Source organism: Oncorhynchus masou, unplaced genomic scaffold (assembly GCF_036934945.1).
Source record: "Oncorhynchus masou masou isolate Uvic2021 unplaced genomic scaffold, UVic_Omas_1.1 unplaced_scaffold_871, whole genome shotgun sequence".
In the NCBI taxonomy this organism is placed as follows: domain Eukaryota; kingdom Metazoa; phylum Chordata; class Actinopteri; order Salmoniformes; family Salmonidae; genus Oncorhynchus; species Oncorhynchus masou.
Window position 1 is genome coordinate 233,725 of NW_027015171.1, and position 14,620 is coordinate 248,344.

A 14,620-nucleotide genomic window follows, 5' to 3' on the forward strand; every position below is an offset into this window, starting at 1 on the left:
GAGGGAGAAAGGGGATACAGGAAATTAGTTTAAAGAGTACATTGAGTAGAACGTCATTAGATACAGTCTCAAATATTTTGTTATCTTTTTTTTAAGAGCAACGGGGCTGGCAGGTAGGATTTTGTTGCTCCCTGTCTCTGGCCCACACTCCAGTACAGTAGGTGGCGGTAATGCACCATAACGTTGGATGCCAACCGCTGATAAACCCCACCGAAGAACATGTTCAGCTGGTGCCGAGACAAACTCGGTTCGTCGAACTGAACCAGTGCGCTCGTATAGTCTCTTAAAAAAGACTTTCATTTGAAAACCGAGAAGAAAGCGGCAATAGTCATGTTTGTCCATTTTGAGACGCGGTAACCTGTACTTTCTCAAAATAGTCAGAAGTGATTCTAACATAACTCAAGAAATCTGTCATTCATTTTGATGTTTTTGCGCAATTTTACATCTAACTAAGTATAGTGCAGTATTTTTCAATGAAAACGAGTCGTCTCCAGTTGGACGACAACAAAGACCTTATTGTAGAGTCCTACTGTTGACCAATCACCGAGGAAGGGGTGTACATAGACTTCGGCTCTGAACTTTGCATTGCCTCCAGAAAATGTTTTGTGTGCCCGAACATCCGATAAACCCTTGCCGACGTCCAAAACGTCAGAAAATGTCGTCATAATATATGCACGAACTTTCCCGGCTGGGAATTGTGTGGACGCCTTCGTTATTATTATTATAGGCTATGGTCAGCGGTGAAAATGGGTATTGTCTCTAAACCTGAAGTCAAAGCCGCAGTTTGGGTGCATTTTGGTTTTAAGCCAAACGGCAAAGGAGAGCCTCATACTCTTGATGAGACCGTTTACAGGTTATGTCGGATTGTTTGTGTCAAAAGTGGAAACACGAGTAATCTAAAACATCCTACTGTTTTTCTGAGTTTATATCGGCAATGGGATACTACTTCTCTGATCCATCATGTGAGTCTGCTCTGCTGTAAGTACACTGGCATTGAAATCTACATTCAAATGTTGAATTCCTAAAGTTTTGGAATTGTAGGATTCGATGTGTTTTTCCCCATGACTAAATTACCCAGTGTCGATTTCTCTCTCTCAATTTCACTCACTTCCATGCTGTGCATTTCGCATAGGCCAGTGGTATACCACGACGTTCTCTGTAGTTGTTTTCCTACATTTCCATGCAGCTCATCCATAGTACTCGATATTTAAATACTTGTATACATGTTTTTCTCACTTTTTTTTAAAGAACTGCACATTTGGTGACACTTGCAAAATTGAGCCCGGTATATCGAGTGCACGCATGCCACGACGGGGTAGGTTACTGGGCGGTCAGTAGAACGAGCGCACCCAAATTGAAAGACCAGCCCTCAACCGAGTGTAGGCTACTGCTAGGCGTAGATTATAATGGTCGGTCGTGAGAATGGATCTTGTCTCTAAACCCAAAGTCAAATCCGCAATTTGGGTGCATTTTGGTTTTAAGCCAAACGAGAAAGGAGAGCCTCAGAATATTGATGAGGCGGTTTGCCGGTTATGCCGGAGGATTGTTTTTGTCAAAGGAGGAAACACGAGCAATCTAAGACATCACCTGCGACTACGACACCCTGATATATTTTCTGAGTTTATATCGGCAACGTCTGGGCATGGGTACTATTTTGAGCCATCAGGTGAGTCTACATTCAAACGTTTTTAGAATTGTAGCCTATGCTTTTTTGGGACATAATATTGTCGATTTTTTTCTTTCACTCGCTGTCATGCATGATGTGCATTATATACAACTCAATACTTGAACATGATTTGCTAACGCACCAAAACGCCTGAATATGATTGGTCAACCAGAGATGTCAGTCAAACTCTGTCCTCGATGAGAAAGAAGTATCGGATATCGCCATTAAGGGTCATTGATATCGTACACATTAACTTGTTGTTCGTCGGATATGTTGCTGAATTTGTTGGCAATTAAGTAACAATGTACAGACGCGGTATATTCTGTAAACATTCTAAATTGGTAATTGTGTGTAAATCGATAACCGTTTAGGATTTCATCATCGGGAGGCCTAATCTTTAGGCTATATCGTGGTATCCAGGTAAACCTATTTCACTGTGCTAACTAGCAAATTTGAGCCATTGAACGATGGATCTAGTCTCAAAGAAACGAGCTACATCCACAGTCTGGGTTCATTTTGGTGTAAAACCAAATGATAAAGGGGAGCCTGAAAATAAGGAGGAGGCCATTTGTCGGTTGTGCCGAAGGATAGTTCCGTGCAAAACTGGGAGCCCGACAAACCTGAGATCACATTTAAGGGTTCGCCACCCTGATGTGTTTTATCAACTCATGTATGGTGATGGTGGTGTTGGATCCTCCATGCGTCAATCATCAGAGACATCAGGTGTGTAAATCAGCAAGTTATTTGCACCTTGTGTGTTGGGAATTGACAGGGACCTCACCATACGATATTATCACATAGGTGCCAATACGATATGTATTGCGATTCGATATTGTGATTCAATGTCCAAACATATAACATTGCTCACTGTCTGCTGCAAAGGGGCAAGAGAGCCATGAACATGAGTTCTGATCAGTCACGGGAAGTCCTGAGCAAAAACAACATCAGCGCTTATTTTCTTTCATCATTTTCTTAAACATGGAGGTCAAGCTATGAAGAAATAATACTGGAGTTTTGGTGCAGGTACAACTGACCAGCACAAGAAAATATTGCGATATTGTTAAAAAATATATATATTGTCAAATAATATCTCTATGTAACTGTATATATCCCCCCCCCCCCCATAGTGTGTGTGTAAGAGAGGGAAAGAGACTGCAGTCTGCTTGCTCATGTTCTATTTCTGGGGGTAGAGAACAGGGGTGTCCTGCTGCCAGCCTGAATCCGGTGTGCATTTTCCTCCATCCACAGTCCAGACAGCTTCTACTAATTCCCTCTCCACCTCTACCCAGGTTCAGAGCAGAGTCACCACTACAACAACGACAACGGCTCCCAAGGCAACTTCGGCAGTGGCCATGGTAACTTCGGTGGTGGCCACGGTAATGACAGACCGCTTCACTTCATCCCAGACATGGTGGTCTGCGGTGAGCCATGGTTGGAGGGCGGTGACCCCCGTGCGGTGGGTTCCATCCCCCCGTGCCTCAGCCTGCGGAGGTGGGGCAGTGGGCCTGTGCCTGGGGGGTCAGCGGAGGAGGAAGAGACTGGGGTGTTTGCCAAGACCCTGTCACTGCATCAGGGGTGGACGTTTGGACCCTTTGTAGGAGAGTTGACCCGCGGCCCTCTGAGTTGCCTCAAATACGCCTGGGCTGTGAGTATGGAAAGATGGATATTAGCCTGGGCTGTCAGTATGGACAGGGGGATATTGGCCTGGGCTGTCAGTATGGACAGATGGATATTAGCCTGGGCTGTCAGTAGGGACAGGGGGATATTAGCCTGGGCTGTCAGTATGGACAGGGGGATATTAGCCTGGGCTGTCAGTAGGGACAGGGGGATATTAGCCTGGGCTGTCAGTATGGACAGATGGATATTAGCCTGGGCTGTCAGTATGGACAGATGGATATTAGCCTGGGCTGTCAGTATGGACAGATGGATATTAGCCTGGGCTGTCAGTATGGACAGGGGGATATTAGCCTGGGCTGTCGGTATGGACAGGGGGATATTAGCCTGGGCTGTCAGTATGGACAGATGGATATTAGCCTGGGCTGTCAGTATGGACAGATGGATATTAGCCTGGGCTGTCAGTATGGACAGATGGATATTAGCCTGGGCTGTCGGTATGGACAGGGGGATATTAGCCTGGGCTGTCAGTATGGACAGGGGGATATTAGCCTGGGCTGTCAGTATGGACAGGGGGATATTAGCCTGGGCTGTCAGTATGGACAGGGGGATATTAGCCTGGGCTGTCAGTATGGACAGATGGATATTAGCCTGGGCTGTCAGTATGGACAGATGGATATTAGCCTGGGCTGTCAGTATGGACAGATGGATATTAGCCTGGGCTGTCAGTATGGACAGATGGATATTAGCCTGGGCTGTGAGTATGGACAGATGGATATTAGCCTGGGCTGTCAGTATGGACAGATGGATATTAGCCTGGGCTGTCAGTATGGACAGGGGGATATTAGCCTGGGCTGTCAGTATGGACAGGGGGATATTAGCCTGGGCTGTCAGTATGGACAGATGGATATTAGCCTGGGCTCTCAGTATGGACAGATGGATATTAGCCTGGGCTGTGAGTATGGACAGATGGATATTAGCCTGGGCTGTCAGTATGGACAGATGGATATTAGCCTGGGCTGTCGGTATGGACAGGGGGATATTGGCCTGGGCTGTCAGTATGGACAGGGGGATATTAGTCTGGGCTGTGAGTATGGACAGGGGGATATTAGCCTGGGCTGTCAGTACGGACAGATGGATATTAGCCTGGGCTGTCAGTATGGACAGATGGATATTAGCCTGGGCTGTCAGTATGGACAGATGGATATTAGCCTGGGCTCTCAGTATGGACAGATGGATATTAGTCTGGGCTGTGAGTATGGACAGGGGGATATTGGCCTGGGCTGTCAGTACGGACAGATGGATATTAGCCTGGGCTGTCAGTATGGACAGGGGGATATTAGTCTGGGCTGTCAGTATGGACAGGGGGATATTAGCCTGGGCTGTCAGTAGGGACAGGGGGATATTAGTCTGGGCTGTGAGTATGGACAGATGGATATTAGCCTGGGCTGTCAGTACGGACAGATGGATATTAGCCTGGGCTGTCAGTATGGACAGATGGATATTAGCCTGGGCTGTCAGTATGGACAGATGGATATTAGCCTGGGCTCTCAGTATGGACAGATGGATATTAGTCTGGGCTGTGAGTATGGACAGGGGGATATTGGCCTGGGCTGTCAGTATGGACAGATGGATATTAGCCTGGGCTGTCAGTATGGACAGATGGATATTAGCCTGGGCTGTCAGTATGGACAGATGGATATTAGCCTGGGCTCTCAGTATGGACAGATGGATATTAGCCTGGGCTGTGAGTATGGACAGGGGGATATTGGCCTGGGCTGTCAGTATGGACAGATGGATATTAGCCTGATCCACCATCCTGACTAAATCACTGTGTAGAATAGGTAAGCGGTGTAACTGAATATTGTAGCGACCCTGGTTTATAAGTGCGGATATCGACTCTGCCCCTTCAGCATGCTTTTGTGGCACAGTCGATGGCGCGCTGGGCGTCTAGCCAGAAGGTTGAGGGTTGGAGCCTTCCTCCCTGCCGGTTTCATTACAGTATAGAAGCTGTGTGCCAGAGTTCAGGGCCGTCAGAAAGTATTCACACCCGAGACTTATTCCACATGTTGTTGTTATAGCCTGAAATCACAGAATATTCCAGAATGACAAAGTGATAAAATGTCTATAAACATGTTTTCCATGTATTGAAAATGAAAGACAGAAATATTCACAGAAATATTCATACCCCTGAGTGGAAGCAAATTTGGCAGTGATTACAGCTATGAGTCGTTCTAGGTAAGCCTCTCTAAAAGCTTTCCACACATGAATTGTGCAACATTTGCCCATTATTTTTTTCAAAAATGTTCAAGCTCCGTGAAATGGTTTGTTGATCATTGCTAGACAACTATTTTCAGGTCTTTCCATACATTTTGCAGTTTGGGGGACATTTAAAATGTTTTGCTCGTGTGGTGGGGTGTGTATGAACGTGGTTACACAGACCCACAAGCCACTGTGGACCCTCGTGATGACTTCCCTGCTATACAATATGGAGAGTGGTACTCAGTAATGTGTTGTATTGAATTTGCCCCCAACGTTTTCAGGACTAAAAGTTAATGACTTTGCCACATTTTATACAGTATTACTTTACTTTAGGCTTCCTTCTTTTCACTCTGTCATGTAGGTTAGTATTGTGGAGTAACTACAATGTTGATCCATCCTCAGTGTTCTCCTATCAGACATTAAACTCTTAGCTGTTTTTAAAGTCACCATTTGCCTCATGGTGAAATCCCTGAGCGGTTTCCTTCCTCTCTGGTAACTGAGTTAAGAGGTACGCCTGTATCTTTGTAGTGACTGGGTGTATTGATACACCATCCAAAGGGTAATTGATAACTTCACCAGGCTCAAAGGAATATTCAGTGTCTGCTGTTTTTATTTTCACCTATTTACAGTAGTTGCCCTTCGCAAGGCATTGGAAAATCTCCCTGGTCTTTGTGGTTGAATCTGTTTTGAAATGTACTGCTCAACTGAGGGACCTTACATATATTTATGTGTAGGGTACAGAGATGAGGTAGTCATTCAAAAATCATGTTGAACACTTATTGCACACAGTGAGTCCATTCAGCACATTTGTACTCCTGAATTGGAGGCTTGCCACAAGGTTGAATACTTATTGACTCAAGACAGTTCAGCTCTAATTTGATATTTATTTGTAAAAATGTCTAAACATAATTCCACTTTAACATTGTGGGGTAATGTGTGTAGGCCTGTGACACATCTCCATTAAATCCATTTTAAATTCAGGCTGCAACAACATGTTGAAAACATCAACGGGTGTGAATACTTTCTGAAAGCGTTGTAAACTGTGTAACAGAATTTTATTTTTTACAATTAACTAGGCAAGTCAGATACGAACAAATTCTTATTTACAATGACGGCCTACCGGGGAACAGTGGGTTAACTGCCTTGTTCAGGGGCAGAACGGCAGATTTTTACCTTGTCAGCTTGGGGATTCGATCCAGCAATCAAATGACGTTGGTGGCGGCTTATGGTAGAGAAATGAACATTAAATTATATGCCAACAGCTCTGCTGGACATTCCAGCAGTCAGCATGCCAATTGCATGTTCCATCACCGTGAGACATCTGTGGCATTGTATTGTCTGCAAATTTTAGTGGCATTTTATTGTCCCCAGCACAAGCTGCACCTGTGTTGTTTAATTAGCTTCTTGATATGCCAGACCTGTCAGCTGGATTATATTGGAGGAGAGATACTTGCTAACAGGGATGTAAACACATTTCTGCACACATTTTGTGAACATTTCTGTGATCTTTTATTTCAGTTCATAAAACATGGGACCAACACATGTTGCATTTACATTTTGTTCCAGTATAGTCTTGATAAAGGCTGACCTATACACTGTAAACTACATGCAAATGTGGTCAGTTTGGTCTACAAATCAGCTAATAGTTGATTCTCTTCTCTTGTTCCCAGATCAAAGAAAATGATTCCTACTACTTTGTAGATGCCTCGGATGAAAACAAATCAAACTGGATGAGGTGAGAAGTTAAGTTTGAAACAATGATGTCTGCATTTAGTCTTTCAGGTTGTTTGCGATCTGTTGAAACTTTTTCAATTTAAACATGGATTCCTGTGGCGATCTTATTAGTTAACCCAGTGAATATGTCATTTATATTTCTAATGTCTAAACAGACAACCCTACTTCATATTTTTCATATCTATGTGAATATCATCTTTAGTCAAGATACATTTAGGGCTTGTTTCCAGGACACAGATGAAGTCTTGTCCTGGACTGAAAAGCAAGATCAATGGAGAATATATTTTTAGTCCAGGATTAGACTTAATCTGTGTCTGAGGAAACTGCTCCATTGGCTTTGCAACGTTAATATCACTGCATTGTCATGTCTCTCATCCCTGTTCAGGTATGTAGCGTGTGCTGCCTGCGAGGAAGAACACAACCTGACGGTGTTCCAGTACCGCGGTCAGATCTTCTACAGGGTCTCCCAGCCCATCCCTGAGGGGACAGAACTCAAGGTCTGGATTGGCCAGGAGTACGCTGCCATGCTGGGTCTAGGGATCGGTACGTTTGGTGACTGGGAGTTCTAGCGCAACGGAATTAACGTTGTTAGGCGTTATTAACTGGTATAATATTATTTATTACTTGATAACAATTGGAGCTTCCTAATAATCGTCCCATGTGATGGAAAAGTAAGTTTTTGGTAATTATGGAATTACGCTGTTATCTTGTAGTTAAAAGGAAGCTGATCAAGGAGATGCAAAATAAAGCATTACCTATATTTTAACTCACACAAACACTGTTATTAAACACAATATTCTCTCTCTTACTGTCACTCTCACAGGCGAGAACATCAAGTGTGAATTCGGGGACAAGGAAATCCTCCTGCGGATCTTCCGTGACATCCAGGTCGTGCCAGTGGGCGGAGCTAGCAGTCTCCCAGACGCCAATGGCTCTTACAGCTGGTCAGACAACAGCCAATCAGGGAGCCCCCTGCCAGTCATCAGTGATGTCAGTAGCGGGTTACAGACGGATACCACTGACCCCACCCCTGTCCTCAACCCACCTCAAAACACCAATCAGACGGGACTGGCAACAACCGTGAAGTACGACTTTGTAAAGGGTGCTGAGATACTGTTGAGCCCCTCTCAGCCCAACAGCCCCGTATGGGAGTTCTTTGGGTTTGAGCCGGACCCCAACGGCCAGCCGCTGGACAAGGACAAAGTCATGTGCAAGCTGTGTGGTCAACAGGTGGACTACAGTGCTACGGTCACCCACCTGGAGAACCACCTGGTCCAGATGCACCATATGAAGCGTCGGGACGTCATCAAGGACGGCAACAAGCCCTGTGTTTGGTCCTCGCGCTCCAGGCCTTACCCCACTACGGGCGGCAGAGCAGCTCGTTCTAGCAGCCCCTCAACCCACAGACCCACCAACAGCAACTACAGTAATGAGGACTGGACTTGGAGTGGGAACGGCAGCACAGCAGTGACCGATACTGTGACCGCGGTTTCCACCGCTACACCGGGACAGAGGACGCTCTCTAACCTCCTGACCAATCAAACCACCACAGCCATCACTAACTTCCTCATCAAAGACTTGTTGCCCCCGGATACAGTGGAGGGGGAGGGCTTCAAGCAGCTGATCCAGACCCTGCTGCCGTCCTGCAAGGAGATTCCTTCAGCATCTCTACTGGAGGAGGTGCTGAGGGACGTCCACACAGAGGGAAGAAAGACCTGGGCCAAGCTGCTGACCAACAGCACTGGGTTCAATGAGGAAGACACTTCCATGCCTAATATTCCAGTTCAATTCAAACCCAGCTCCTCAACAAGAAAAGCTGCCCGTTTCCGCTCACAGATCCAGAACCAAGTATCTCACCACGTAGCTGTTAGTGCTGACGTGTGGTGTCATGACTGGCAGGGAGACCAGGAGAGATACGCCACCCTGTGGGCCCATTTCATCAACGCTGACTTGACTTCCCATAACCTGGCTTTGGCCACGCAGCGTCTGGGTGAGACGGGAACTGGGGATATGGATGTGAGCGTGGTCGAGGCTACAGTGAGGTCCATGGCTCAGGAGTGGGACATCTCTCAGCCCAGTTTCATCCTGCTTGGGGGCGAAGAGATGGAAAAGACCAAGGTAGGTGCGAAGAAGAGAGAGAGAAGTGGAGAAGGGGTTGGAGGTGCCCGTCACCACCACCCGAACTCCACCACATTCCTGGAGATGGAGGACTCCATATCCTCTGATGATCTCTCAGGTTTGGAACGAGCGATCGAACGAGCCAACTCCACCAGCGAGGAGTCCCACTCTCCACCCATACCCTGTTTCTTCACAGCTGTTCAGAGCTGCATAGAGGAAGTCATGAGTCATTCCATCATCTCAAAGACCCTCTGTGTATTCCAGCACCTTCTCTACAGCCTCTTCTCCCTCCATGATAAAGACATGGTAACTCTTCACCCAGCCAGGAAACTGATCGTAGTCCTACAGAAGCAGGAGACGGCTGAGCTGAAGGCTTGGGCCTATGGGAAACCAGGCTGGAATGGGCTTTACAGTGTGGTTAAGACGCTCCTCCGCTATCAAAACATGATCTCTGAGACACTAAAACAAATAGACAGTGAGATCCAAACTGGACAAGACACAGGAAGTCCCACTGACTTGGATTCGGGGGCGACTGCCGCTTTGAAAACCGCTGACAAACATGACACAAACTCCACTTCCGCTGGCCGTGCTAACTCTGCCACCACCGACAGCTCCAACTCATCGGTCCCCGTGCCTCCCAAGCGATCTGACTGGAAGGTGTTGGAGGATCTCTCCTCCTTGCTGAAACCCCTAGACGTGGCGTGTCGTACCCTGGCCAAGGAGCCGTTCCCCAGGCTCTCGCTGGTCAAGCCCATCCTTACCGGCCTGCTCGGCCGACATTTCGCCCCCCACCCCCGCCATCGCAACGACTCCACCATCTTGAAGGAACTCAGAAAGAAGATAAGGAGGGGCCTTTCCTGCCGATACAACGACCCCCAGATCAACCAGGTATTGTGTGTAGCGTGCGCCCTCGACCCCCAGTTTCACGGCCTGGGCTTCATGGACGTCAGAGAGCAGGCGACCACCTTCGCCTGGCTGAAGAAAGAAGTGGTCCGGATCGTAGAGGAGGACCGGAGGAGGGCCGAGGCAGCGTCTCCAGGGGGCAGGAAGAGGAAGAAGAGGGGATCCTCCTCAGGAGAGATGGAGGCAGACGTCCTAAGAAGAAGCAAAAGGCTGAAGGAGATCACCCCGGTCAGTTTCAAAGAGAGAACAGAGAGTGATTCAGACGAGGAAGCCACCGCTAGCTCTGTGAACGACGACAGTGAGAGTGATAACATGGAGCCGAAACTGGAGCCCACCTCCCAGCAGACTGGCATGGAGTTCCTTCTAGGGGACCTATTCGGCTCCCAGTCCCAGAACAAGCAGCCCTCAGTGGAAGAGACAGTGGACATTGAGCTGTCCGTCTTCAGAGCAGAGAAGGGGGCCACCCTGGGCGTGGAGCCTTTACAGTGGTGGAAGGCTAGGTCAGGACAGCTCCCCCTGCTGGCCAAAGTGGCACGTGCCTACCTAGCTGCCCCGGCTGTCGCAGGCAGTGCCGTCCAGATGTTCCTGCAGGATGGAGGAGGGGTGATGCAGAGGAAGAGAACCAATATTCCTCCAGAGGGCCTTGACCAGATGCTGTTTCTGCACCATAACGGTCTGACCGCGACCACACAGGGTTACACAACGGTCTGACCGCGACCACACAGGGTTACACAACGGTCTGACCGCGACCACACAGGGTTACACAACGGTCTGAGCGGATGAACACAACTTGCTGACTATCACTCAATACATAGATTTAACTATGGGGCTTCTCTCTCTCTCCAAGTTGATGAGATGGACTTTGTGAAGACTATCACTCAATCTCTGAAACTTGAAAGACTTAACCTTTCTTGGTTAAAATGTTGGACTGTTATACATGTTACTGTTGTGTCTTCAGTATGTAGATATAAACTAAATTCAGCGAGAGAAGTCCCTTTTCGGTTAGTGCCTTATCATTCTTTGAACTGTTAGCATAACTACTGTACACATGTATTGTTTAAGTAAAAAAAGTTTTACTGAATGCATATACTGTTGTTTAAGCTAGTTTACCGTCCGAAGTCTGATGGGACTCCTACTTCTGAACCTATTCTTTGTTTTAGGAAAAAACTCTAGATTTATATTTTTTACATTTCAGAATTTTATATATACATATTTGGTTAACCAACAAGGTTGAATTTTCATAGTGTCTGTAGGATTAATTTAGTTCTCTGAGAATAACACTAAAATATATTGCAGCTGTACCTTTTTATAGTCTTAACTGTTTAATCAAATGTTCCAAGGCTTAAATGTTAGAATAGTAAAGTAACACATTTGTAATCCTAAACGTGTTCACATCATCAGTTCTTCATCCTGTGTTTGCATGTTAGAATGGCTGTTCTTTATGAAAGAAAGTATATCTGATCAGTTTGTTTGGTCATACAAATAGCATTTATCACTGTGTACATTCTTACTGTCAATGGCTTTTGGGTATTTGTAAGTAAACTTTGTTTTAGAGATATTTCAATGGGTCTTTTCATTGACACTCATATCAGGGTTTACTTCAGCCAACTGTTAGCATGGAGGAGTAGTAGCTATGAGTGAGTGAATTAGATGCTGTAGCAAAACATTTTGCAACTAAAAGGGTCCCTCCCTGTCCCTGTTCTATATTTAACTGAAAAAAAAACATTTTCTTCTGTTTGGTCTTCACCTGGGAGTTACTGGTGATGTCATTGCTGGTCTGGCCATGCAGGTGACTGGTTTAGCTGCTGCGGGTGAGACTTGTCAGAGATTTACTAGTGTTACTATGGGTTTGGATACTATACTGGGTTTGGATACTATACTGGTGCTTTGGATGATACCACAGGCATGTAAACTAGTCACAGAGGATGTTTCACTGTTTGGCCTGTAGATGGTGCTGTGACTCTACCAGGAGTTGTGCACCTCACTACAGGTGCCTGGAACAAGGTCAGAGGCTGTCCCACTCACTGGTTGGCTACAATCATAACAACAGGCCTGGGACTTGTTCTTCCTGCTGACCCACGCTGCATTCTAACAACAGTGCCTATTCTTGTTCTTGCTGCTACAGCACTCCCTGGCCCTGACACAAGCTGCAGCACCGCAGTACCTCCAGGCTCTGATCAGGCCCTACACCCAAGCAAGGGCACTGCGTTCATCCACCTCTGGCCCTGTTACCATTGAGGAAGTACAGTTCCCGCTCAGCCCAGTCAAAACTGTTCGCTGCTCTGGCCCCCCAATGGTGGAACAAACTCCCTCACGACGCCAGGACAGCGGAGTCAATCACCACCTTCCGGAGACACCTGAAACCCCACCTCTTCAAGGAATACCTAGGATAGGATAAGTAATCCTTCTCACCACCCCCCTTAATGATTTAGATGCACTATTGTAAAGTGGCTGTTCCACTGGATGTCAGAAGGTGAATTCACCAATTTGTAAGTCGCTCTGGATAAGAGCGTCTGCTAAATGACTTAAATGTAAATGTAACTGGTCCTAGACCTGTTCTTGGTGCTGACAAGCTGCGTTATAACAACTGGTCCAAGTCCTGTATTCCCTGCTACAGCACTCCCCGGCCCTGACAAGTTGCAGTCTGACAACTGGTCCTAGACCTGTATTCCCTGCTCCAACACTCCCTGACACAAGCTGGTGTCTATGGAGTGTACGACTAGACACTGACAGAAGTAGTCAGACAGGAACACGTCTTCTTTCAACATCACTCTGACTTCTTCATTGTGATCCTCCTCTTCTGCTGGAACTGTCTGTGTCTCCGTCTCCTCGTCACAGCTGTGGTGATCCAGTTCAGACCTGTAAAACTAACAGGTCACACCTGAACGAAGGCAGTTTGGGTTTGACCTGGACTGTCCTAGTCTTCGCCTCCAATCCAGATGACAGTTCAACTTTGACCCACGGGGGTGGACGGTTCGACGCCGTGCTCAACATTAAGGTGTCTCTCCCTGGTGAACGCCCGCAGGCACATGGATCTTCCCGGACTTGGGCTCTGTAACGGGTACGGCAGTGGAGGGAGAGGCGGTCGGCCAGAGGAATCCCTCGCCGCGGTCGGGACAGACGTAGGGCGTATCCTCTGAGTGGAGCTTCAGGTGATGGGGTGTCTTGTTGCAGTCCTCAAAGGCGTGGTCACTGTTCTCCATGTGGTGGACCTAATACAGGGAACAATGTTGAGTTTCTCACGGCGACATTTAGCTATTCTCATCGCCAGTCCTTTTATACGCCAATATATTTTATAAAATATATAGAATTTCAAAAACAACCATTCTCAAAGCATACCTATAGTATACTATTGTGTGTAGTATTGTTTAGAGTAAATACGGGAGTCCACATCTCTCCAACACTTCCTCAAACCATTATGAACAGTGTTTCCTACCTACATGTACTGACAGCAAAACCAGGGACCAGTCCTCTCAACCTAACTTGACTGACCTTGTGGTTATGCAGAATCCTGGCAGTCCTGAAGGCCTTGGGACACTTCTCACACAGGAAGGGCCTTGTCACCAGCTGATGACTCAGATCATACACTGTTCTGAAGAAATTGTCACACTGGGGACACGGGTGAGGTTGCTCAGTCAGGTGGCACAGGGCGTGCGCCTTCATTTTACCGGCGGTCGTAAATGTCTTCTCACAGTACTGTGTGTTTGATTACAATCAATTATACAGCAGTAAGCTACACACATATTGGACAATGTTTTGTATGTTATATTGATTCAGTGTGTGTAGAATGAACTACCTGTGTCTGTGCCATCGTTGTAACTGACGTCTTCATTTTCAGCTTCTTCCGCCGCTAACTGAAGTACTCTGCTCTCTCCGTTCTCGGTACTGGACCTTTAACGGTAAGAACGTCGGCGACCTGACTTTGACAGCTCGGTTATCTCCGCCAGTAACGCTTTTTGCAGAGAACCCATACAACGAGCCAACGGCCCTTCAGAGATGGACAGAAATAAAGCCACGACTTCCTCTGTTGACATGTAAAGATCCGTTCAGTTGTTTTTGAAGTTGTGTAAAACTAGATCGCATCACTTCGATCACTTCATCCACCGTTCGACTCGGAATAAAATTGTAGCTAATACGTGGTTTCCTCCATTTCAAAAGCTGTTGTGAAACTCCGGATATTGGGTGTTCATCGGCAATTTCAACTCTTGCCTACACGAGACGAAAACCTTGAATACCAATCTTTATCAGCCTAAATTTATATGTGATCCCCAACTGGTTTGTTTTGGACTGCGTGATTCAATTTAACCGGAAACCAGTTTGTTT

At 46.6% G+C, this 14,620-nt stretch overlaps 2 protein-coding genes across 4 annotated transcripts; one reads left to right on the plus strand and one right to left on the minus strand.

The window, feature by feature from the left end:
• Nucleotides 1-218: 218 nt before the first annotated feature.
• On the plus strand, nucleotides 219-11,855 carry LOC135537908 (uncharacterized). 3 transcript variants are annotated; one of them, XM_064963918.1, is made up of 5 exons: nucleotides 219-978; nucleotides 2,956-3,311; nucleotides 7,213-7,277; nucleotides 7,662-7,819; nucleotides 8,100-11,855. In XM_064963918.1, the coding sequence occupies exons 1-5, from the start codon at nucleotides 747-749 to the stop codon at nucleotides 11,006-11,008; spliced, it is 3,720 nt and encodes a 1,239-aa protein (XP_064819990.1). In that variant the 5' UTR covers nucleotides 219-746; the 3' UTR covers nucleotides 11,009-11,855. The 3 variants fall into 3 exon arrangements, with proteins under 3 accessions (XP_064819990.1, XP_064819989.1, XP_064819988.1); XM_064963917.1 differs by lacking the exon at nucleotides 219-978 and adding an exon at nucleotides 1,016-1,666; XM_064963916.1 differs by lacking the exon at nucleotides 219-978 and adding an exon at nucleotides 1,868-2,389.
• An 879-nt stretch (nucleotides 11,856-12,734) lies between these two features.
• Nucleotides 12,735-14,597, minus strand: LOC135537914 (zinc finger protein 214-like). Its single transcript, XM_064963924.1, has 3 exons — nucleotides 14,094-14,597; nucleotides 13,790-13,993; nucleotides 12,735-13,509 (listed from the first exon to the last, which is right to left on the minus strand). Exons 1-3 carry the CDS (start codon nucleotides 14,127-14,129, stop codon nucleotides 13,291-13,293), a joined length of 459 nt encoding a protein of 152 aa, XP_064819996.1. The 5' UTR covers nucleotides 14,130-14,597; the 3' UTR covers nucleotides 12,735-13,290.
• Between the last annotated feature and the right edge of the window lie 23 nt (nucleotides 14,598-14,620).